This window comes from Nesoenas mayeri, assembly GCF_963082525.1.
Source record: "Nesoenas mayeri genome assembly, chromosome: 13".
Lineage (NCBI taxonomy): Eukaryota > Metazoa > Chordata > Aves > Columbiformes > Columbidae > Nesoenas > Nesoenas mayeri.
The window spans coordinates 18,642,050-18,668,537 of record NC_137550.1 but is presented as its reverse complement, the minus strand read 5'-3'; the positions used below and the strand labels follow the sequence as shown (position 1 = coordinate 18,668,537).

At 42.8% G+C, this 26,488-nt stretch overlaps 1 protein-coding gene across 1 annotated transcript in view; it reads left to right on the top strand.

Moving 5' to 3' along the window:
* CHRDL1 (chordin like 1) overlaps window positions 1-22,967 on the top strand; it is a gene marked incomplete at both ends in the record, with an annotated part of 32,687 nt that extends 9,720 nt beyond the window's left edge. The window contains 8 exons of the mRNA XM_080352592.1: window positions 10,607-10,752; window positions 11,720-11,813; window positions 14,143-14,210; window positions 15,539-15,713; window positions 18,493-18,687; window positions 20,299-20,466; window positions 21,494-21,583; window positions 22,837-22,967. Coding sequence (XP_080208718.1) covers window positions 10,607-10,752; window positions 11,720-11,813; window positions 14,143-14,210; window positions 15,539-15,713; window positions 18,493-18,687; window positions 20,299-20,466; window positions 21,494-21,583; window positions 22,837-22,967 — 1,067 coding nt within the window. The remainder of the gene's footprint in view (window positions 1-10,606; window positions 10,753-11,719; window positions 11,814-14,142; window positions 14,211-15,538; window positions 15,714-18,492; window positions 18,688-20,298; window positions 20,467-21,493; window positions 21,584-22,836) is intronic.
* Window positions 22,968-26,488: the final 3,521 nt, after the last annotated feature.

The following is a 26,488-nucleotide window of genomic DNA, read 5'->3' as shown; positions in this document are numbered from 1 at the left end:
GCAAATTTTTCCAGTCTGTGTTTGGTTCCTGTGGAGGAACCACAGAATTACAGAGCTGTGCTTGCTTTATGGTTATTCCACATATACAAACAAGGTGGATATTCATATCTGGAAAGACTCACAGAATGTTACACGGCAACAGAGATTAGTGAGATGCTCTGGTTTTTGTGTAGTCCCAACAATGGGTAGCTTTCAGATAGTTCAAATAAATGGTTTATTTGGAAGTAAATTTGATTTGGAAATATAATGATAGAGGCATTCAGGGGAGATGTCTAATATTTTCCTATTGACGTGCGTTCAGATAATTGAGTTTGGTTTGTGATTTGCCTTTGTTACTGGCTCTGTAAGGAATGTTTGCTATCACAGCCAGATTGGGGTTATCACTTGTTTCCATTCGGCTGTTTTGACCATAAAAATTCAAACAATCTATCTGTAAATCAGCATCCAAAATGAACTCACAATATATGTATCTTCCTGCATGGATGACAGAATTAGAACTTTCATTCTTTGGACTGACATGATAGGACGGGATAGGCTGCTCAGAATTTTTCCAAGATAACTTCCAAGAGCTTCAAAGTTACTTGAGAGGGGATTCAAAGTGCACCAAAGCTTCAATCAGTTTGTTTCCTTGGCTGGGAGAGCGATCGGTAGATTCATGTAATAGTTCAACCTTAGAGCAGGAATTAAAGTGGAGCAACCTAGAAAGTGTTTTATGACTCCTTTAGAGTTGTGCTGGGCATTTTTTTTATGCCACTATAAAAGAAAACACAGGAAATTAAGCTGCAGAAAATATATTAAAATAATGTGAAGAGCTTGGCTTTAGCTCTAGAAAGCTAAAAAACAACCAACAGCCTTTTGAATGTTTGAACTGAAACTACATCTTTGCCTTGAATGTGTATGAAAGTTCATACTGTCTAGATAAGGTGCTACTAGTTCCTTCAAGCAATGAGTTTCATACACTTTCCACCGTCTGACCATATTAAGGACGATTAACTCTGAATTACCTTGGAGTTTTTAGAGCTTAACCTGGTCCTTGAAGTTATTTTAATGTGAAGCATTTTGTGGCTTAATATCTTTGACACCTGCACCTCTGAGGGGCACATATGGATTCTGTTTAGAGCTTGTGGTTGCAGTTTTTGGATAGTGAACAACTTTTCAATGCAAATTTATTGTCAGCCTCAGTCACTGCTTTAAAAACAACATCATTACACTGTTTTGTGTTGTTTTTTAAAGGGACCTTCACACATCATCTATGTTTCTTTAAATCATAGACTTATTCTAAGTTGGATTGTGATGCATGACTGAGGGAAAAGGCTGAATGCAGATGGACCGAGGGTCGATCCACAGCCTATTGTAGTCAATCAACAGATTTCTATTAGCTTTGATAGTTTTTGTACTAAGCCTTCTATGAAAACAGATGCGGTTATTGGCTGTGATACAGTCCCCTCTGTAGAAATGCTAAGGAGTGTGGTAGAAATATGAGACAGAAGATGAAAGAGGAAACTGCCTTTGCGCTGTACCACACAGAGTAGGTGTTTGGGCCAAGTTCCAAATGTCTTTAGTTCAATGGACTTCAGATCAGACCTTGAGGTGACACATTCATGGCGACTGGAAACAAAAGTAGAGGGAAGAAATTAAGCAAAGGAATTTTTAATAGGAAAGAAATCCATTTGCTCTCTTACACTGTGCTGTAATCCCTCAAGGACCCCCAGCCACAAAAGTTATTTAAAATAATACTAGGTGATCCCTAGAAGATAACCTTGCGCTAAAAGAGTATAATTGGTTTTCTCATGTATTCTCATGAGATGATGCATCAGGATTTAGTTCTGGTGATGAAGCAGCTCTAAAGTGTTTGTGTTTTTGCTGTCTTGACATGACAGTGGTAAAAACATTCACCCTTTCGGCAGCTGGTGGGTTTGACCTTTCAACAGCCAGCGTGCAGAGGCAGTTTGTCCCGCAACGTGCCGATGGCACTCAGGGCTCGGAGTAGTTGTCCAGCCCCGAAGCCGCACTAGCACAGCAGATATTATTTATGTGATCTTTTTCCCATGTAAACATGAGGATCTTTTTAAAGAATCTTTAAAAAAACACAGTTTGGTTTGAACTCACAGCAATCAGGGTCAGTTCAATCAACAGAGTTGTTCCAGGTTTTTTCGACGTAACTGTGATCAAAATCTTGCTGTCATTCTCCTAGCAAGCTGCATAATCTCTTTCTTCGCTCACCTCTCCAAGTCTGAGGCTGTTCTGTTTTGAATTTTTAAGGATCAGATTATCAACACATACTCCTCCATTCCAAATATGTGTCTCGTGCGGAATAGCTGTTTCTTCTATATAATAACCGTATTCCATTGGCTTACATGCAGTCGAGGGAAGAGCCTAACACAGAGGATTTCTGCCTGGAGGCAGACTTCTTTATCCGCTACTTGGAATGATACTTAGATTTTTGCAGGAGTGGGCAGAGCTTTGGCTGCACCCCTTAGAACCAGACACCAAGGCAGCAGGGGTCAAAGGACTCGTTACCACTTGTTCAGAGCTCTAATTCTTCAGGTGAAAGGAGGCTGGTTCAGATCGCGTTCATCAGAGCAGCTCCCTGACTGCTCACATCTATACGTGCTTATCTAGCTGTCAAAACAGCTGTTCCAGCAGCAGAAGAGGCACATATCATTTTAGCTGGGCCTGCTTCAGTGAGATCCAGATTGAAGTCCGTCTCTTGCAATCAGTAGGAGCTGCAAAGGAGCTTCAGATTATCAACTATCATACACGTGTCCTTGGTGACACAGAAAGATAAGTCATGTGAGTTTGTACGTAGCAAACATGCACAACTACAAAGGAGAGTCCAAACCTGCTGCCAGCCAACGTGACACCAAAATAGCACTGGCTGTTCTTTCCCCGTACGCAGACACCGTCCAGAATGCAGCACGCCGCTTCATCTCTCAGGACCTTCCTTGTAGTTCAGTTTCTCCTGCATGAGGTGCAAAAGCATTAACTGCTGAAGAGAAATGTTTTGAAGCGAAGCGCAGCTCATGTGCTTTGAGTTAATGTTCAATATTGCTGCCCCGAAACTGAAATTAAAACATTACACCTTGTTCACTTAAGACTCCTACTCTGCAGTGTTATTCAGTGAGGAGTACATCCTTCTAGAAGCCATTCCCTGGCTTCCCATTTGAAAGAAATGGACTGATCTAGACTGTAGTTTAAAAGATCCTGTTCACCACATGCAAGGTAGGAACTCGGGGTATATCATTACCCTTAAGGATTTAAGATTCTGCACCAGGAATTCTGCACCCATTGTCATGGGCGTTTGGCAAAAAACAAAGGACAAGAAGTGGTTTTGGTGCCAGTCCCAGTTCCGCGTTCAGAGAGAAGCTGGAGTGGGAGGCAGAGTTTGTTCTGTCCGGCTCAGGACGGCGCTGTGAGTAACAGAACCCAGGTCGGCCAACGCGGGGAAGTCTTGTCCCGTCCACAGACACCAAGGGAGTTGCATTCTGAGACAGGTGCGCAGCTCCCGGGGGTGACAGCCTGTCCCGTGGTCACCACACATTTCAGAGGCAGAGGAAAACAGCGTTTCTCACATTGTGCTGGCCCTGGCACCTGCATTCCGGGAGCAGCTGAAAGCCGCAGAGATAACAAGGTGCAGAACATAAAGGAAGCTTCCAACATCTTATCTGCAACTCTTTCCTCCCTTTTATGCCTTTTATGCTCCAGCTCCTGGGATGAGCTGCAGTCAGAACCAGTTAGCATTTTATTCTACATTGCTGCCTGGATGTGTTTCTAAATTTCAACTCCACCTGCAGGTTTTTATCCAGAAATGTAATTTTCCGCACATGAATAAGTTACCTCATTACTGTTATTCCAGACTGCTTCAGTTAGTATTTTGGGGCTTCCCAGAATTAATCCTTCACAGTGGAACCTGAAGCCCATTGTGTTAGCTTTTAACATTGCTGTGAAAAACATCAGTAAAAGGTTTCAATAAGCAAGAATGGTCCCTGTATCTCCCCACTGACTCACGTAGAGTTACCTTACAGAATTATTTTGCTTGTAGGGAAAAGAACTGGATTCCACAAAGGAGGAGAATTAACAGTACATTTTTTTTAACAAGGAGACCTAAGAGTATGTGCAGCTCCCACCCCAGCAAACAGTTTTCCAGAAACAGCTGTCAAGTCATCAAAGTGCTGCCTGCTTGTGTTAGACTGTGTGGGTACCTGAGCTGATTCACGTTTCATAACATTTTCTATAAGCAAACCAGGGAGAATTGCTCCCACACTCTAGTCATGTTCCTCTTTGGCATTAGAAATGATCATGGTCTGCACATTTCCAAGAGCTGTGTTTGATTTTGACCCTCATAACTGCTCTTCGTGTGTTGCTTCTGGAGAGTTAACCTGCAATTCTTATGGCAATTTTAAATGTCAAGGCATGATGTTATCACAGAATCACAGAATCGATTGGGTTGGAAAAGACCTCAGAGATCATCGAGTCCAATCCTTGGTCCAACTCCAGTCCATTGACTAGATCATGGCACTAAGTGCCATGTCCAATCTGAGTTTAAAAACCTCCAGGGACGGTGAGTCCAGCACCTCCCTGGGCAGCCATTCCAATGCCTGACCACTCTCTCTGCAAAGAATTTCTTCCTAATCTCCAGCCTAAATTTCCCCTGGCAGAGTTGAAGCCCATGGCCCCTTGTCCTATTGCTGATGCCTGGGAGAAGAGCCCAATCCCCACCTGGCTAGAACTGCCCTTCAGGTAGTTCTAGAGAGTGCTGAGCTCACCTCTAAGCCTCCTCTTCTCCAGACTAAACAAGCCCAGCTCCCTCAGCCTCTCCCTGTAGGTTATGTTAGGATTTGGGGTGACATGATGTCTGTACAGAAGCAGCATGTGAGATGAGCAGGTAGCTGGTGTCCAAAGGCAGTTTCCTGCAGCAGGACACAGCCTATAGAGCTTTGAGGTACCTGCTGCAACCTTGCAGTAAGAAGCAAAATCCCTGGGAACACAAGGGAATATGTGGGAGAGATGGCAGTGCAAACCGCTGTCCCGGAATTACAGCGGAATTCAATTCTTTGCCTAGTGGCTCGGGTTCTAAACCAAATCACAGAGGGTTCTAAACCAAATCACAGAGGGTTCTAAACCAAATCCTCGCTCTCTTGGCCTGTACACGCTTATGCTCCATGTTGATTCAGAAAACACGTTTCGTAAAATCCTCTCTGGATTCAAATTCATAATCTGTCTACTTACAAAAGACCAGAGAGACTATGTGCAGAGCAGTTCCCACTGTGGTAAGCTTCTTAAGGCATTAGACCTCATGATTCATTTCGTATTGTTTAGCACTTGATTGTTTTTATTAGGGCGGTTAATAAAACAGACAAACTGCAAAAAAACAAGGCAGGCCGAGTGCCCAGTGTTTCTGCTTGACGTTAAAAGCCCATCCTTTTCAGCAAATGACACTAGGTGATTCTGAATGGTGCAGTTTAAAAATAGTTTCTTAAGTCAGCAAGCCAAGAGTCTGTAGGATTTTTAAAATATGATCTTTGCCAGATGTTCTGATACTAAAATAAGCAATAGTGAGAGTGTTAAGTACTAGCAAGTATGGCCAGAATATTGTACAAGAAAGGATCTTGTAGGGATAGCAGTAAAACCCCACGGACCCGTCCTGAGGTGGGGGGTCCCAGCAGATCCTGTGGAGGGGCGGGCAGCACACGGACCTGCCCTGCACCCCTATTTGTGTGAGCTGTGCACCCCCTGTTTTGGGAGTACACCCGATTCCCTGCAACCTGGGACGGGCAGAGCAGCCACACTCAGCCCAGGGACGCTCAGAAAGCCAAGACGCTTGGTCTCACCGTCCACGATGATGAGACCACCCAAAAGCAACTGATTTTCTTGTCTTGAAGGTCAGATGTCTCATCAGGAATACTTTGCTGGTTATCATGCCATGACTGTACTGATTCTCAGGTGGTTTTGCCAGCTTATTAGTGGCCTAAAGTTGTTTGCTGGCAATTTTAGCCGTACCCCCTGACTTTAGCCAGCAGGATCCAAGTTCAAAGCTTAATTGACTGTAGTGAGGCCTGGATCCTAAAGCCCTTCCTCAAGTAAGTCACCCTACAGGAACGTTTCCCAAAAGCCCGGTTTGCTCACAGCCAATTATTGCTTTTCACTCTGCACATAAATATTTTTACAGAAGTTACCACTGTTTCAAACACCAAGAAGTGCCCGTGGAATGTGTCTAAGCTATTCAAGGGATTAGTTGCAGATATCTGATGCTCTTCTGCTTCATATCCAAGTAAGGGTAAAGCATCTCAGGGCCAAGCTTTTATAAGAATCCTGGAAGGAATAGTTGTAAACAGAAAAAGCTAAAAGATGGTATTTCCCAAACTGACTGTGATCCATGTGACACAGCGTCTGTTTCCCCCAGGAGACTGGAAAGCCCCAGAAGCCAGGAAACCCTGGTCTGTGTGTGGTGTGGCTGCCCCCAAACCTCAGCCCTTGGCAACCTCCAGTCGTGGGGTGACCATCAGGAGCCCAGCAGGGTCCCATGAAAAATCTGTGACTGGACTAAATTCCACTGAAGCAGAAAATGTCCATAAAATATCTGCGGTTTATCAATCCCTGGCTAACTCTGGTCTGTCAGACGGTGAGGGAAGCACCGGTGCTGCGCTGCCCACCAGGCCGGCATCCCTTCATGGCAAACTTTCTGCCATACGTTTCTTCACATGCCCTGTCTAGTGGACGATAGTTCATGGAATACGTGAACTGGACCTACACGCAGTTCTATTTCCTAGTGAATCAGGCTGTACTACAGATCTGAACTGATACAAATCTTGTTTGTATAGATCAACAGTTCCTCCCAGTTCATGCATCCATCTCAAACATTAGCTTAAAACCAGCATTCAAGCAGGGACCTAGGCTGAATCCTGAAGGCAAACTTTCTGTTGGCTTCATTAAGACCAGGACTTGGAAGAGAGGAATGCTTGGATATAAGAATTCAAGCAGAGCCACCATAGTCTCCAGTTGCTTAAAAACCAATGTTTTGAAGCTAATCAGCTTTTGATACAGTTGTTTTCTGTTGCCTGTTTGTAAAACCTGAAAGATTTCTTCAGCCAGGTTCAACCTTTAAAGCTACTTACAGGATAATTTCAAATCCATATCAAGGCAAATGAAGCTTAGGTCGCACATCTTAGCCCCCTGCCTTTACCTAATGCTAATGTTGGCAATAAATCAGTGCTATCCATATTGCTAACTCATGGGCTTATCTTGATCCCACTAAAACCCCAGGCAAATACAAGCATAGCCTGTCAACTTCTATAGTGACGTCTGAGCCTTTAGAGAATAAATGCCAACCACAGAAACAAAGATACTTCCTTTTCAATTGATGCTATGATATCTTTACCCTGCATGTTTTATATTGCTTCCACTGAATGCCAGAAAGAAAAACTCAGATGGAACCCAGTTAATTAAAAGGATTCACACAGATGGTTTGCCTGGTACTTTACAGAGGCAGCTAATTAAAGCAATGTTAGTCAGCACCATTAAAATGCCTGATAAAGCTTTGTGAACAATCTTGATTAAGAAGCAAGGTTTACAAATAGAGCTTTGAGCAATGCAGTATATTTGCAGTTAATTAATCTAGTTCTGACATATCTGAACTAAGGCACAGAATAACGCATACTGATATCAGTATTAAAGCCAAGATTTTTCAAAGCTCAGACCTGGCACTTATTAAAACAACCCACAATGACTCTAATTGCATATTCTGCAGAACACGATATCATGAGGGAGTCTGAGCTCCTCTAATTAGCCATGATTTAAAGAGCACTAGAAAAGAAACCAAGGCAAGTCCTAGCAGTGGAAGTCAGTCACACACTAGCAAAGATAGAGAAACGGCACCAGACCCAAGTTATATTTAGATGTGCAATATAAACAAACCTTCCTCGCCGTTTTACACAGATGCTGTGTTTGGAGAGGATCAGTGGCACTCTCCAGTATGCTGTCTCCGATATATGTCCATATATATTTATATAGATATTTTTTGCAATAACAGTAGTGTGGTCTTGATCTGAAAACTTCTTCTCAACCTTATTTTGTGCAACCAAATAGCTCCGTTCATCTAATGTGCTAAAAGACATGCACAGGTATCTGCAGCACAGGACTTGAACCATGGTCTTATGTAATTAAAACTGACTTTTCTTATAATTGTTTCAACAAATAAGACTTCAAAACAGGATTTCATCCCATATTCCAAAGATAGGCAGATGTATATGAATTTTGGGCTTCATGTTATGATTTAGCTGTTATAGACCTAACTTCTGTGATCAACTTAAAAGAGATATAGATGAAAACAATTACCTACTGCAACTGTTCACTGTCATTTTCCGAGCAATAAAAACTTCACTATCTTTCTTCCCTTATTTAGAAAAGTTTAAAGGCATTTGGTGATTTCATAGTGATCTGAACAATGTGGCAAATACCCAGGGAAATCTGCGGTCAAACTGACACTCTTCATCCCATACTCTGAAGAGTCACAGTGAGTCCCTCAGGTACTGCAGGTGTCAGACCACAGTCCCTGGGCACGGCCACGTCCTGCAGAGCCTGCGGCAACATTTCGCCTTTCATTTGCATTTCTTTCCAGTTCTGCAGCAAGGGGATAACTCAGGGTCTGGCAGCCGCTCTTTCTGCTTTCTATGAGAACACTCCCAGAAAGCGCAAGGAACTACGGTGACCTAAGTTTCAGGAGGTAGCACAATCCTGAGAAGTGCCTCTTGATTTGTGTCTTCCAGTATTTGTGCCTAATGGGACAGTAGCTGAATTTGTCACTTGAATTGTTTGCTGATGACTTTCAAAGGACGTGTCTCAAGGAGAGCACGCATCTTGCCGTTCCAGCATGTGTATTACCAGCAAACCATACAGAAAGTGCTAAGCACAGGTGGTGTTAAAGCTCTGAACTACTAAGATTTTGGAAAGGTATCATTAGACACCCTTGATTGCACTGAAATAATGATGCATTTGGTGCTTCAAAGGAAGAGGTGCAAATACCATGTCTGTCTCTTGAAGAGAAATGAAATGTTAGGCAGGGAACCCAAAATGGATCATTTCTGCCATTTTCCTGCAGAAGGTTCTTTGCTGACCCACTAGACTCTCAGATACTGTGGTACCTGTATGTTCCATAGCCAGATTTGATGCTTACCATTCAAAATGTTATTAATTTTTATGGCCCAATACAGCTAAATATGTGCTTTTATGGAAAACTCTGAATGTCAGTATTTAATGCCAAGGCATACCAGCAGAAAACTGTTCTTTCACTTGAGCTCTCAGCCGAAAAATGTGTATTCTGTAATGGCACAAAAATCTCTGCAGGTTTATCTGATAGATAATGAAAGGGGCTACAGCAAGAGCTGAATTTTCAGGTCAGGTTTCTTTTACGTGAAAACCCAAACTCACTGAATGAAATTTCAGCTGCATTCCTAGAAATCTGCAGTGACTCAGGCACCAGAGAACAAACACCCCACTGTTACTTCCATAGAGCTCTTGTTCAAAATGCCTCTTCCCGTTCATGTGAATGTAAATGTATAGTGCCAGATTCGCTGCCCAATAGGTATCAGGTGACTTACATTTCATAGGTGAAGTCTAATCCCTTTGAATAGTATGTCAGCTACTAATAGTTAAAAAATCTAGGGATGTTTTAAGGTAAGATATGGGTTGCTTTATCTTAGAAGAAAATTTAACCCATGTGGTACAGAACTCCGTATGATCTTGAGTTGAAACAGGAGGTTTCGGGGTTGAATTGACACTGAATCCTGTGCTTTTGTCATATGCACTGAGTTCTGCAAACAAAATGCACTCGTTTGCATGTCTGGCATTAAAATGCATGTAAGAGAAAACTCAGCTTTTGGGTGGCTTTTGAAGTCTGCCTTTGACAAGTTTTGCCCATTTCGAGAACAACAGCAGCAATGGATTGTGAAAGCCGCTAGGAACAAACCACTTAGATAGTATATAGTTCTCTCTTGACACATTTCCATCATCAGAATCACTGCTCCTCTCCCAGAGGGTTTGTGCCTGTGGATGGCATGGAAGCAGCGTCACATATGCCCTGTGGCGCAACCTGCTGCCCTTCAACTGTGTCTTCTATGTGCAACAATACTACGCATCATTAATAAAATTATACCAGTACTAACAAGGGGGAAATCACACTAGAACGGTGCTATTGACAGTGGGATTCTGTGTGTATACAGGACCTAATGCCTTCTACATTAAAGCATGAAAAAGCCAAGTGAATACAACATGTGGGCACATAACTGCACCTACATATCCTAATACCAAGTGCTACAGCAGACAGAGCAAGAGAAAACGCAGCAGCATGAGACGTGGCCATCAGTGTTGGCATCCCAGTTGATCATCAGCATCCTAAGATTAACTGGGACAGTCAGTTCAAAGTGTGAATTATTAAAATTCAGCAAAATCGCAGCATGAGAATATCACTTATACTTTGTGGCATGACAAAACTTGGCTTTATATAATAAAGAGAAATGAGGGAGAAGGGAGGCTTTTCCTCCCCTGTATTTGTGATACTGCAAGTTGTCAAGAACGTTTGCATGAAGTGTTCCTTTCCCATTGCTTCTAGAAGACTCCCTTTTCTCAGTAAGCAGCAAAATCACCGGGAAATCCTGTGAATACAACGGCACCACCTACCACCATGGTGAAATGTTTGTGGCCGAGGGGCTTTTCCAAAACAGGCAAGCGAACCAGTGTGCCCAGTGCAGCTGCTCAGTGAGTACCAGGATTTCACAGAGCCTTGCTCTGTCTATGCTTCATTTGTCCTTTCTAGAAGGCATGACACTGAAATATAAGCAATACGTAGCGAAGGCTGGGGATTGAGAATTAATGCTGAAGCTCTTGAGAGTGCTCGGAGCCAGGCTGCAGCAGCTGGTAAATGCCAGGCTGCCTCTCAAGCACAGGGGACAAAGCTTACCCTGTCAGGCATCTGCTCTAAGGGAGCTCGCAGCACAGACGCAGCAGGTAAATATTGCTCCTTGGCATATACAGAGTATTTCACTTCAACCTGACTGGAAAATATAGCGCTAAGCCACTGACTGAAACTGAATTCATTTGGGCTGAGCTGATAAGTTGAGAGCCCCCCAGACTGGGAGAGGACACCTCTGTAAACTGGCACTGGGCCACGGAGCCATTCCTGAGATGTCACCAATTCAAATCCAGTTTATATTGAGTCACCCGGAGACCCTCCAGAGCCAGTGTCTGAGCTGAAACGTCCCTCTCCATCCAGCCAGCTCTGCAGTATTGAGTACTGGCAACTCTGGGCCTCCTCTGATCAAATCATCACCAGATTCTACATTAACTACACATTTAACAGGCCAAGTACTGAAAAGACGTTATGACTTTTAGTTACTGCTAAGCTCTTCCTCCACTTCAGTGGTGAGACACAACAGGGGGAGAGCAGAGGCGAGAATTTACACTGGGTGATTTTATTACCAACTATGCCAGGTACATTTTCAGCCTACAATAATTATAGTTCTTCTCCCCACACAGTTTTACTTCTTTCCCCCGTGTTTTTTTTAAAGAATGAGACCTTCCTCTGGTCTGATATTCTGCTTTTGCATGCTGGAGTGGCATTTATGTCAACACACATACTAAACTGAAGCATATTCATAGAAAATGCATATATAATACCAAACAAATTGATGACTCCTTCTAAATTCTCCTTGTGTTTTACTGGCAGGAAGGAAACGTGTACTGTGGGTTGAAGACTTGTCCCAAATTAACTTGCTCTTTCCCAGTTTCTGTGCCGGAGTCCTGCTGTCCGGTTTGCAGAGGTAAGCTCAAGCCCAACCACAGAAGGACGGGCTCTGAATTTACTCCTTCCCCTGTCAGCCCTGGCTGTGCCACCAGCAGCGTCACTCAGGACACGACCTGCAAGTGGCCCCTGTACTTACAGTCCAATGCACGGTGGGAAATGAAACCTCAAATTCCAGCAGGAGGATGTTGCTGCCTTTGTTTTCCTAAATCAAAAGGAGGAGAGAATGCACTGATAATAAACTTGCATCCTCAAATGATGTATTGAAATTGCTCTGGGTAGAAAAACTTAGCAATAAAAGACAAGCTTCTATCTGACAGGTTACCAGACCTGCTCAGGTTCTGCAAGACACAAGAATTTCAATTCAGAGGGTAAGGCAAATTACTCCAGTTTAAATTGGGTGTCAATCTATACTCAGGTGACTTCAGTATTTTACTAGTAATTACATTTTAGATCTTTTACACATAGGGAATTTGATTTTAGGGGCCTTCACAGTCTTTCTGAATGTATTTAATCTCACTATTGGTGTTGTGGCATTTGAATCACCACTTCTAGGGTATATAAGCACCTGTGGCCAGTTCGCAAAGATGCAGATAAGCACCTAAAGGTACCTGTGCTTTTCAAAAGTGCCACTCTATTGATATTGGTGATGCCACGCTGCCTTGAAAAACTCTCCTGCTTGCACCTTTGTGCACTTACACCCTTTGGAGATTCTGCTTGTTGGAAGTCAGTACTATTGCACGGTAAAAATAAGGAGTGTTATATTGTCAGTTGAATAGTTTTGCCCATAGTGCTGGAGTTGTGAAGCACCAGCTACCACAGTCGCCCAGTCCGTGTCCTAAGGAGTTTACTGAGTACATAGGCTGGAACAAAAGCTCGGAGCAGTGTAGGGACCGAGCCAGAAAGAGGGTCCTTTGGGTGCACCGGTGCTCAGTGATGCAGCACGATGCAGGGACAGTACCACACGCCGGGAAGGAACGAGTTCCCAGCTGGAAGCTGTGCTGTCATGTCGGTGTGGGTAGCTCTCTAAGCTACTGAACTGGCGGAGATGCAGCCGTACATGAACGTTAGTGGGACACCGTGCAGGACCTGGGCTCATCTCTCAGCAGGGCAACGCTGTGTGCTGCATAAATCCATCAGCTCCGGCAGAGCAAGGATGAGCATCTCTGTGCACGGCAGTTGTTCTGCCATGTTGTTCCACAGGATCTTTACAGATCATTTTGCCAGGCAAACTGCTTATAAAGCTTTCTGATCTCAAGCAGGCAAGGTGATAGTCCTGGCTTCCTACGGTGACATTTAGTGATATTCTGTTGTAATATATGGACAGTTAATTAAAGTAAATCCTTGCTAATCATATGATTCCTGGTATCTGTTCCCTGATAGTTATTTGAAACCAACCTCTTCCAGTTACAAAAATTAAACTGACTTTCAAACTATGAAGTATCAGACATAGTTATGCTGTAAATTAGCCCTATGCTGGAGAATCAGTCACTTCAGCCAGAGAGAATCATGAGAAACAAGTTCATTAGAATTTCTATAGGAGAGGTGAGATTAAATTGGATTATGCAGTAGAGATGACCCAGTGTCTCCACTGATGCAGGTTTTTCTAAAACATGTTCCACCATCTATTACTCTTATTTTAAAATGTTAAAATGATAGTTTATCTCGTAATCAACTCTGTCCTTTTCAATATATGTGTTCATGGAGTTTGCAGTCCTGAGGGCTGTGAGACAGGTGAAGACTAAAGTCAGGACCCTGAAGTTTAGGGAAGTCAGCTTCCAGCTCTTCAAGGAGTATGACACCTAAATAAGAGGGAAATAAACAACCATATAGATATATGGAGACAGGGATTTTGCAGGACAAAATATGGCTTACTTTTTCTTGACTTATATGATATGTATTAATGGCTACATTTCAGAGCTGACTACAAAATGTAATTCAGGATTCAATTCTCAGTCAGGTTACATTTCAGTTGAGCGACAATAACTGTGCTGGTGGGTTCTCTCAGCCCACAGGGGAAGGAATGTCCCACAACTGAACCCCTCTCTCTGTGAGCTAAACTGAGTCATGGTTGCTGGAAATCACTTTGCCCATAGCATCTTGTTAAGCTGCATAAATCTGAGAGTAAATCTTCATCCTGAGTTTGCATAGTGTTTGGGAAGGGATCTTCCTTTTGGTCTCTACAGAATCTAGTACAGCCAAGTCACACTACAGACTGACACCTCTACACACGGATGCAACATCCACCCTAATTTAGTGGTAAAGCTGAATGAGGCTTTTCCCCTGAGTGTCTCCCAGGGTGTTGTGCAATTACTCCCCTAACTGATACCGCTCTGCTTCCCATACAGGAGATGGAGAATTATCATGGGAACATTCCGACGGAGATATCTTCCGGCAGCCAGCCAACAGGGAAGCTGTAAGTGTGACCTACAATTTAAAGCTGCATTTTCCTGCTGCGCCGTGCATGCCGGTACATTGGGGAAAAGAGAAAAAGATGAGAACGGGTCTGAATATCTACTGCTTCATCCTGGGTTCTGTGAATCTAGCCCAAAATAGGTTTCTTTCACTTCTGCAAACCCCCTAATAAACTCAACCTGAATTCATGAATAACTCTGAATTATAAACTCCCACGAGCTCCTGCAGGCTCTGGATTTGGTCTTTGTTGTATATGGTCTATAAGAATAAAATTCACCAGTGTTTTGTTTGCTGTGCAAGCATCACTTTTAAATCATAATTGCAAACCGTTGTTTCCCAGTTGATATATACACATGTATAAGTTTGCTTTTGGGAGCTTCGCTATATCTGGGCCTGAAAGTATCCATTAACAACTTACTCATCAAGAGATTATTTGTATAATAGCATTTGGAGAGAATATGAAGAGCTTTTAAGCATTAGGTGCACTACCTAAATACATGAAACAACAGGTCTTTGGATTAGTGAGAATAATCATGCCTTATAAAATAACTGCTATACTATATACTATGCCTTTATGCCCGTGGATCTTTTGGAAAATAATTGTCAGAAAACAACCAGTGTTTTTGCTCTAAAAACCACGCTGCACACTACCACAACTACTGCTTTCCTCTGCAAATAAAATGAGGCTTCCCAGTTTGTAAGACAGATTGTAGAAAGGTTTTGTTCAGCGTGCGCAAGGTTGGCTGACCCTGGGGTGCAGGAGAGTTTAGAGCTGCAAGCAGACGAAGCTGCATGGTCATTCTGGACGTGCTCTGCCACTGCAGCCCCCATAGAAAGCAATTTTGATGAGGAAAACTAGACTGGCTTACAATTCCTCTCATCTAATCTTAAACTAGAGTAGATATCTGGCTCTGCACACCATTTTTAATACAAGGAGCACAACAGGCACTTTGAGGTTGTGATTCATCTCCTTATGATACAGAGATCCACAGCAGGTCAAGTTCTAAAATTGCCTCTGTGTCCATTGACTTGATTAGGGACTTGGGATGACCACCTACACACACCACAGGTATAGACACCTACACTGACATATACAGCCTGGTGAGAGGAGTTACAACTGCGTATGTGTAGATGACCTCATTACCACGTTAACTATTACATCCGCAAAACCTGAATGGCCGTTCTTTAGAATGGTGCCATTCATTACATGTAATGATGTCCGATGACAGTGGCAACTCTCTCGTTGCCTGTGTTAAGCTTCAGGTACAGCCTTTTTCCCATGATCGTTGGAATGAGACACTTACTTCCCTGCTCTCTTTCTGCGCCCAGAGACACTCGTACCATCGCTCCCACTACGACCTGTCACCCGGCTCCGCGAGGCAGGTTGTCAACATTCCACGATTTCCCAGTGCCAGGAGTAACCGCGGAGTCCTTCCAGATCCCCAGCAAGCGTCGGGAACAATAGTGCAAATTGTCATCAACAACAAGCATAAGCACGGACGAGGTAAAGATGAGTTATTATAGTATTACTCTGGGTCAGGAATCAATCACATATCGCTCAAAAAGACTTCTCAAAATATACAGCTGCATCTTGGGAATTCCCGTTGGTATCCAGAGACCCAATGTGAATCAGATTTGCTAACTGGTTCACACAGTGACTTGTCCCGTAGGAAATGATTTGTGGTCATTTTCTTTACGCTCTTATTTTGGAGCTAACAGATGATGTTTAAACTGCCGCACAAATCTCAGACCGTAAAGCTTTTTCATAGTATCAAGAGGCAAACCTTATCTAAACATGACTAAGCCATATTCCTGCTGCATTACAGGGGGGGCAAAAATAGAGGGAAAATATCAGTTCTCCAGTTGGTGGGACAGCAGGGTTTGTACAATAGAAAGGGTGGGATGCTCGGTTCCCACGGTGGGTGTATCACAGTGAACAAAAGTCTGCAGGAACAGCCCTAAGAGCCATAAAAAGCTGTAAAAATGCATGTTCAGAAGAGCATCTACCCACAAATATCAGTCAGTGTGCACTTAGAAACTGCCCACAAAGAGTTAAAAGCCCTTGTATTAGGGCCAACTAATCTTTTAAGGTATTAACTAACAGAAGGAATGTTGGCCATAGGATCTTTATTATCCACCTGAACAAGCATGAAAAAACATTCAGATCATGCCAGTGTTTTATGCTGAATCTATGAGCAGGAATTTCCATGCAGTGCAATATCTTTGACATGTAATTCACACATGAAGACATCACCAAAGCAATTTCTAACTGATTTGTTTCAGCAAACAGAGAGAATATAGACGAATAGCATAGTTCTGGATGCAGTGCAGAGTACGTGCCACAACCTCAGACACGTCTGAGAGATCCCCATGATGGAAATGGGAATGCTGACCATGGATTTTCTTTTGTTCTCGCGCAGTTAACAAGTGTTCTATTAATTAACGCCCATGCCCCTTGAGACGCATTTCAACAAGTTAAAAAATAAACACAAACAGTTCTGACATGCAAATACTGTGCAGTTGCATGGATACAGATTTACCGTTCTAAATATGAAGAGCACTAAAAACAGGTCATTGGGGAACTAGAAGTTAATTGCCATATTTTGGCTTCTACTGGAGGCTTCATCTGCTACCTCAGAGTAATTATTTAACTGTTCTGTGCTAAACAAAACCTTAAAACAGAAAGAATATGTATCTACACAGTGTTATGTATTATCCCCTCCCCTGCCAGGGAGAAGTAATGAAATATTTGTATCCATAAAGGATCTGGAGAACTCTAGCAGGGAAAAACATATCCATATAAGCATAAATATAACTAATAATATAGTATTTAAGTGTGTAAGAAGCCTGCTGAGCAGCCAAGTACTTACCAGTTTTCTAATCTGTAGTTTTTTCTCCCATGTTCTTAGGATACAGATAACACTTTGCTTTTATTTGAGAAAAAAACAACCAACCGTGTTGCCTACCTCTAAAATAAAAACATGTCTTAAGAAAGAGTTAAAAAGTAGCAAATTATAAACCAAATGATAGCAAAACCTCCTGAAAGACAATACTTTGCAAAGAACGCTCCCCATAAATCTCAGTAACTCAGTAAAGTATAACCAGTTGGTCACATCTGTTACCAGTTAGATGTAAATTTCAGATTACAGATAAAAATTAAATTGCTTTTGAAAGTTACAGGCAAAATAGGAACATATTTTACAAATAAAGGCATTAATAAAAATGATGGCATATTAGAAGAATTGGAAATATTTACAACATATCCCAGGTTCACTTTAGCTGCTTTCAGAAATCAGGCGGTGCCCTTTCTTTCACCTTGTTAGGATTAGTTTGCATTTTTCTTTGTGTTTATAAAATATTTTAAAAGAAAGATGTAAGGTTTATAGGACAAATGCAAACATGGTGTAAAGTGATATAATTCCCATTAACTGCCGGGTGACCCAAACTGGCTCCCACCAGGCATGGATTTTTCCACTCTCCTTGTGTCAGCTCTATTTCTCTGTCTCCCAAGGGCACTGACAAATAAATATTCTGAGGTGCTTCGATGCTATTGGAATGAAATTTCAGTCCCTTTCATGTCACTGTTTTCCTGTGATTCCAAAAGCCAAACGTCTCTATATAACTTTAGACATAGATATTCCCACAAAGGACATTAAACGTTAATTTTGCAACATTCCCTTGCTTTGTTCTGTGTGTTGTGTAGCAGGAGGTCTCACGCAAAAGCAATTCTTATTGCAGGTGGCCCCAGTCCCTCCTGCCGATACGATAGCGCGGCTCTCCCCGCAAAAGCCACGTTCAGCTAATGGTAGGAAGGTTGTGTAGATGCCGCAGTAGCAAATGTCATGATCCTGTCATCTGCAGATTCAATTCTAGAAGCCAGGGCCAATGTAAACAGGCTGTGTCCTGGGCGTGGAGTGAGATCAGGAGGGGAAGGAGTGAGTTTTATAAGGTGGTTAATGATGCAGAACTGAAATGTGTGCGTTGGGGAGGAGCTATTATAGTCAAAGACTCAGCAACCTCCAGTGTTCTCCTCAAAACAGTGTCAGCAGAGTTGGAGTCAAGGCAGCAAAACTGCTCAGGAAAGGGTGACCACAGGCTTAGACTCATTTTAAGTAGCAAAACTCCAAGTTAAAGTTCAAAAGCAGAGAAATGGGCCAGAGACGATAACAAGTTATGTATAGAGACCCTGCTTTAAACAAAAGTGCATGAATCAAATGGCTGTTCATAGAGAGGTAGCCAGTGAACATACCTTTTCCAGTTGTACTTTTTCTCTTCTTCCATAGTTTGTGTTTCGAACGGCAAAACATACTCACACGGTGAATCTTGGCATCCTAATCTGCGGGCCTTTGGAATCGTAGAGTGTGTGTTGTGCACCTGCAACATCACCAAACAAGAATGTAAGAAAATTCACTGTCCAGAACAATATCCCTGCAAATACCCTCAGAAAGTAGAAGGAAAATGCTGTAAAGTCTGTCCAGGTAAAACAAAGTTGATCACAGACACCTTTTCTTTGTGCATGTTAAGGGGCTCGGCTCAAGCCTTCTGGTCAGCAGAAGATGTGATGAAAGCGGCAGTAGCTGTGCCCGCGGTTCTCCTGGGGGTGCAGAGACCTCCAGGTGGGACAGGCGGAGCTGCCCATCACTCTCTGCCTGTCTCTACCTTTCCACGACTGACGGACACTCATTTCCAAAGAGAATATTACAGAAACCTACCCAAAAAGCACATTACTGTCAAAAGACTCTCCCAACCCTTTCCCCACCGCAGTGCCCTCAGAAGCTTCAAATCATGTTCTAGCTTGTGAAAATTTGCATGGAGATAGTATCGTTTCTGCTTTTTAAAATGTACCAGAAGGATTCAAAACCCCTGATTATAAATTGATTGGTGTCAGTTATGTAACCTAATCCTTACATACTAACTTTTCACAAATTTAGCATTGTTTCTATGCCGCACTAATGATTAAAATTACATAGACATTACTTACTAAAATCGATGCCTACAACTAGTGAAAAATCTGCTAACATGAATCTGCTGACAGCCTGCCAAACGCCCAGCCATGTTGTGTAGGATATAAGGGGTAAAGGAGTATCCAGTTCCCTTCTGTGCCTTTAAACTTCTTTTCGAATCTGCACGGCCCATTTCTGTGTTTGTTCGGTGACGCTCTGGGCAGAAAAGCTCTGAGGAAATGAGTTGTTTAGTCGTATACAGAAATCATTTGTAGAACACACGCCTCCCGTCTTCTCTGGCTGGCCGTGGGCAGGCGGGGGTGTTTATCGACATCCTTTTGGACACTTATGAATCCACAGCTTTTATTTGGCTCATTTTTGATGAGAACAGTCAGCAAAACCCGGCTAACAGACCTCAATAGAAAATTTAACAGCAAAAAGAAAGTTGCTGTGTCTTTCTTTGAGGTTCTATGTGCCGATTTTTAAGAAAGCCGAACCTCTTCCTGCAGTCTGCCCTGTATGTGTGGAGATGTATTAATTATTAGGGTTTTTTTTCCACAAACAGTAGCCTGAGTTTCTGAGTTGCATCATCTCCCTTACATTCTTGTCTAGCTTCCAATTACCAACAGAATAATTACAATTTCTGCGTATCTGCTCGGTGACTTTACCAGGTGCGGCCTGCTCAGGCCTGCGCTGCCCGCCAAAATGCAAACCTTGGAGGTTCTGCCTGCCCTTTTCCTCAGCGAAGCCTCATTTCTGGTCTCTTCACGCCATCCAACCACCAATTTTCATGTAGTTATTTTACTTCTTCTGAGACTTCTGCCATTATTGCAAATCTGCTTGAAAATTGGACAACAGGTTCAAAACCTGAGAGGAGTCTCACAGGCCACGTGGTTTTACACAGCTCATTTCCTTAAGAAACTAGATTATAAAAGTGAATACTGTCTTGCCACCACAGACAGGCCATCAGAATCTAGCAGAACAAAACACTATTAAATGGCTGGGGGTTAGCTGGAGGTGGGTTTGAGTGGCCATGCAAGTGAAAATTCTACTTTTAAATTAAACCTGCTTGGCTTTTGGTACCAAGTAAGTTCTGGAGGACTTGATTACAGCTGCAATATGTGTTTTGGGCTTTTTTTTAAACAGAAGAAGTGCCAAGTCAAACCTTTGACAACAAAGATTACTTCTGTGGGAAGGAGACATTTCCCGTCTATGAATCCGTTTTCACAGAGGAAGGGGAAACCATCAGAAAAATTGCCGTAGAGACTGAAAAACCACCTCAAGTAGAAATACATGTGTGGACAATTAGAAAAGGTGAGTGGAGCAAGTTCTTTCTTTAAACAGTGTATCATCTTCCATTAAAATCCCAGAACAATTTACAAACCCAAGCATCTTGAGACTGCTGTTCTGGCAAGCCGGGATATCGCCATTTCCAACATACTCAGGTTTCACTGCACAAAAACCATTAGGAACACAAAAAGCCCAAGTTCTGCAAGGTCTCACCATTGACTGTGAGCAAACGCACAGTGACAGACGGTTGTGAGCAAAAACCTGTGTAATTTATTGCAGAGAAATGGGTTTGAACCAAGTGCGTGGAGGTTCTTATTTAGGATGGACCAAAATGCTTTCCATTGACATCAGTCTGCCCTGTCTACCTTAGTGATGCTGCACCCATGATGGTCTGGAATACAGGCAAAAACGTGTTAAGGATGGAAACAATGTATTTTACTAGACCAACAGGTAAAATTGGAAAAAATAATAGAAAAGCATTCAGAAGCCCAAGCATTTCTGAAAATCCTTAATTTGTAGTATAACGATTATCGGGGGCCTCCTAAAAATCCTGTCCACGTGACCTACTTGAAGCAAAAAGCAAGTGATCCCCATAGGAATTGGACGAGATGATCTTTTGAGGTCCCTTCCAATCCCAAACATACTGTGATACTGTGAAACACACATATGGTACATTTCTAGAAAGCACTTTAAAGCACAAAGCCAAGCCCAAAGTGTGAGCAGGAGAACGTCACTCAGGGTGAGACGGTTAATAATGACCGTGTGTGTGCAAGAAGCCACAGAGCCTTGTGATGATCTGACAGTGCTGCTCATGACAGGCAAAATGGTACCTGACTGCAAAATGATAATGGTTTTACTCCAAGACGCTGGGGTTTTGGCTTCTGTTGTAATTCTACATTTACTCACGCCAAGGAAGGGTTCACACTATAGGTAAGGGGTTATTTCACAATGTGACTGGACTGGACAGTAACACTACACAGGGCTGGGACAGCAACTCAGTTTAGAACAGGCACATTTCCAGTAACACGCATTTCTCATTCCTTTGCTGAAGGGATTCTGCGTCACTTCTACGTTGAAAAAGTGTCCAAGAGAGAATTTGAAGAACTTCCTTACTTCAAGCAGATAACAAGGACAACCCCTAGTAAGTAAAACTGTGACCTCTTCAGGTTTCTATTCTCCATATAATCATAGCCTTGAAAAACATTCTCTCTTACTCAGCACAAACAGCTCTACTAATTTTTCCATCAGCACATGGCTCCAATCTTTTCTGAGTTGAAATTTAAATAATCAAAACACAGCAATTTAAAATATAGATACATATAATAGCAGTTTATGTCCATGCTGTATTTGGATAAAATGCAAGATCGGCTGTTTTCTGCCCATACTGCCGTAAGTCTGAAATATGACTGATGTCAGTACAGCAGCACAATTTGTATTTATTTAAGTAACATGATAAGATGCCCCAATTTTTTAGAAGGTCGTTTAGAAGGGAAAAAATTCAGAGTTGATTCAAGGAGTTCTCCTATATACATATAAGTTACATTTGAAAGAAACCTTTCCATGTTCTTAACAATATCTTCTCTATTAAAATCTGTCTTTTGAAGGGACCTGTAATTCTTTTGTCACTCTTGATTCCATTTTTTTTTGTATTTCATCCAGCTTGGGCCATGACACTTAATTTGATAGCTAAATTAAGGTATAGACATTTTTAGTTCCCAGTTCCTTTGCATTACAAGTTGTCATTTTTCTCTGAGGTCTCTCAATAGGCAATGAAGTATTTTCCCCAGGAATAATATATTCTTGATTACACAGGATTGGTGAGAAGGAGACACCTTTTCATACAAAAAGCATCCTAATTTTTTGCTGTCAACCATCCATAAACATGTCATTGTTATCTGTAGTACGATGTTCTGGTTACTAGGACAGCGGATATTTCTATTAACATCATCAAAAATACATAGAAATATAAATATCCAGCAAACACAGTTTGCATTACACACAGGCCAAGTCCACAGTGCTTGAAGCACTTAATACTTATTGCTTCCCAACTTTTAAATACTTTGGTTTACCATCAGTTAGATTTTCACATACTCTTGTCATAAAGCAGAGTATCCAATGTCATAAATGGCTGAAAAAAGAGGGTCAGCTCACAGTACTACTTCATTAAAGAAAGAAATAATATTCGGTCCTTGTTTATGATTTTTAACAAAGTTATTTTGCATGGAATATGTTACGTGATTGTAAGATACTCTGAATATTTTCCATGGGAGGACTGGACATTCTCCCTTTGATCACTGTGAATCAGCTGCTCTGGAGAGAGCTTGTAAATGTCTTCAGAGTTCCCGGTGCCCTTTTCTAAGTCAGTATCTGTCTTCTTTGTGTTTTTGTTTTCAGGCCAGTGGAAAATATTTAGCGAGGGAGAAGCTCAGATCAGCCAAATGTGTGAAAGCAGAGTGTGCAGGACTGAGCTGGAGGATTTGGTGAAGGTTTTGTACCTGGAGAAGTCTGAAAAGGGTCACTGTTAAGGGAGACAGCACTGGAGGGAGAAACACAAGAAAACTTATGAAAACTTGGATCTGCAGCTGGACTGCAGGCTTATTTTGCTTAAGTCAACAGTTGCCCTACAAACCAAAACTATAATGCAGTAATTATTCACATCATGCACAGCAAATTTGCTGCTTTATGTGTAGTGGTCTGTGTCAACCGTTCAAATATCTCCTTCAAGAGACCGGGAGGCTCTGTGCTCCTGGGGGGAAGGAGAAAGAGAGGCTGTACTTTCCCAGAGCTGCAGTTCTTTGCAAGTTAAAAAGAGAAAACAGAACATTTGTATTATTATTATTATTATTTGGGAAGTTAATCGAACTAATGAAAAGAAGGACACCTAATAAACGTGCAGGAGCTACAGAGAGCATTATTTCCTGTGCTGAATTTACACCATTTCTGGTGTTGAAAGGACTCAAGTTTTTGGTTTGGTTTGGTTTTTTTCTTTGGTGGTTTTTTTTTGGGGTGTTTTTTTAGTAGTGGAGGAAAAATACAAGTGATAAGAATACTTGTGTTGGAGACATTACAAACAGATTTAAACGAACAAACTCCTAAGCAGCCTGCCTTTGGGATGATGTCTTGTAGCTGAGCAAACCGAGTCCATAAACCGAACAGCAGGTGTTAGTGGCAATCACTGTATTTTTGTAGCAATTTGAGCAAATGTTCACTTTTAAGTGGTTTTCACTGTTTCCTCCACCCACTTCTCTAAAAAATGTGAAGTGTTAGCTCTATCATAGCCCTAATAACTTCATTCTTCTGGGCCCTATTAGCACATGGTCTCGGCTGGCAAACTGACGGGGCAGCAAGTGGTGAAGTACTTGCAGTACTTGCAAAACACCTAGAGGGTTAAACCTCCCTATTAATAACTCCTTAGGAGTTGCAACAGTGCTTAATTTATGCATTCTGATCTGTTACAAACCTAATCTTCTGCATTTTTCTGAGGGTGGCCTCTCAATTCTCACGCTCCAAGGACAGCTCTGTCCCATGACAAACCCCAAACAGCTCCAGTGGGCCTTTAGAAGGCGGCAGCTCTGTTATCATTGTGAAAAACAAATCTGAGAGATTGTTCAATTTAGTATAGCATGTTTACGGGGTGTTTAAGAAAGGTGGCTCTCAGCTGCTGAAAAAAGTGGAATTTTAAACATGGTTTCTCTGAAGAGTCACCAAAATAGTGCACAGCCTCACAGCTGCGGTGTTAAGCTGGGAGAAGCCTTGTTGTGTTGGTGACCCTGCCTTTGCTCCCGGTTTCTTCTCCCCAAGCAGACAGGAATAGTGCTGGTCAATCACATGCAAACGAAGCTTTATGGAAACGCTCAGAGCCAGAGGCTGTGAAATCAACAGGGAGAGTGAGGGTTTTGATTTTGCCGGCAGCCTCGAGAGAGCGTGATGCTGCTCTGAGAGAGCCAGGGAGGAGAACAGACACAAAGCTGAAGAAAGGCGGAAGGAATTAGAAGAACATGGATAGGGTGATCGCAGGTCCTTAGCGATCCTGTCTGTATGTAACCACATCGTTGTCCCTAAGCCTGGACAGAGAGCAGATAATATTTAGGAATGCTTCCCTACCTACCAAGCACGCGACACAGTCCACCGTGTAACAGGAAAACACGCTCAAAAGGGAGCTCCTCCATCAACCGCATGGATTTGGAAGAACAAAATACTTTGATCTGGAATCAGTAAGAATCACGGGGTTCTCTTTCCAAGCCCCCATGGGCTGCAGGGACGACCCCCCTGGTCCCTCCATGGCCACAGCGGAGTCTCTGCTGGGCCCTGCAGTGTCTCCTGCTCCCCTGCCCGGTGTCCCTGTCCCGGGGCTGTTTCTCACACTTTGTCCGTCACCAGCAGGCAGTGTTTTGCCCTTTCCCGACAGCACCGATACGGTGTTGCTGTGCACGGTCTGAACCGCCGCGAGGCCATTACAGGTCCCGTGTCACTGCTTGTTAAAAGGAGAGCAAAGTGAGCTGCTGTCCCACCGCCCTTCCACGGGACCGCAGCCTCTGCCTCCATAAATCCCGTCCGGGTGTTCGGAAGGGTGCAGCGTGTCCTAACTGAGGGCATAAGACCAGAGGTTACTGCAGTGCAACTGTAGAAGAAGCAGATTGACATCAGCAACACCCTGTGCATGTAGCGTCTACAGGGTTGAAATGTTCTGCAGACATGCAAAATGTTATTATAAATCTTCTAATAAGTCATGAATTAACCTTCTAGTTCTTTTGGTGAAGACGTTGTAAGGAGGAGGTTCTGAGGAACTCCAGTGATGTGCAGTTCACTCCTCACCGCACAGGTGGTGTCTGTTTGTAGCAGTAGCTGGTGAAAAGAGACTAAGTGGAAAGTGTACAGCGTTTGTAATTTTTTTTTTAAGAAGAAGAAGGCAACCTGCTTTCTGTGTTTGTGACAGGACAGGTGGAATCCAGATTGTGTATTTATTTTATAATAAACACTTTTTAAGAAAGGCAAAAAAAAAAAATCCTAAGCATCATTTAGTAAAATGCAGTGTTGCATTTTTCCAGTTTCTCATCACATAAGACAACAAAATACACAGTGCCATGTTCTTCATTCTCTTCATGGGATGTACGTCTGTTACTGTACTTATTTATGTACTTGTTGTATCACTTTGACCTGGTTTTATAAATTAATAAACTCTGACGTTGATAAGAAAAGATGGTGTGTATGATGCTGTTTGATCAAGACGTTTGGTTCCAGTTTGCTGGTGCTGCTGCCCCCTCGGAGGCTGCCTGGCCCAGCCGGGTGCTGTGCATGGGCTCAGGACCTGAGCTGTTCGAGGGTCAGGTTCCAGACTTAGGCTGCTGGGCAGGGTGCAAAGTGAGGCTTCAGCACCCACCCGTGTCCTCAACACTTCATGTGGGCGCTTGAGCGACAGGGACTTCAGCGTTGCACCCAAGATGCCACTTTATGGAAAATCTAAGAGATATTTGTAGGTTCTGAGCAGTTCTGACTTGCCGTCACTTAGAACCAGGCCGGAGCAGTTCTGTGCGGTGCACTCACCAGAGTCCCAGGGAACTCATCAGGATTGTGTGGCCCCCCACAGTCAAGTTCACTTCAATTTATTACCTGTTGCAATACATTTAACCCATAGGGATGGTAACGTTGCTCCCATTTAAGTCAGTTTTGGACCAAGGCAGTAAAAGCTTGCTGGAACTCAGCATCCACAGGGTCAACACAGCCCTGACTGCTCCCCACGTCTGAAAGTCAGACACATAGCGCTGGCGGCAGGACAGCTGTGCTCCCACGCCCCAGGGCTTCATTCTTTTCAGGTCTTCTCTTGGGAATGTCTTCTGCAGAATTCTGCAAACCATCTTACCCTAGCGCTCACCTGAGCTAAACTGAAAAGCTATAGAAATTATCTCAACCTGGGTAATGCAAACAGACAAATTAGAAGGACCAGAAGGATGCTCAAACTACCAGCTTATTTAAATTGTGCAATCTCAAGAGCCACAACTGTTTGCTTTCAGGATTCACTAGTAGAGCAACAGTACTATGCCAGGGA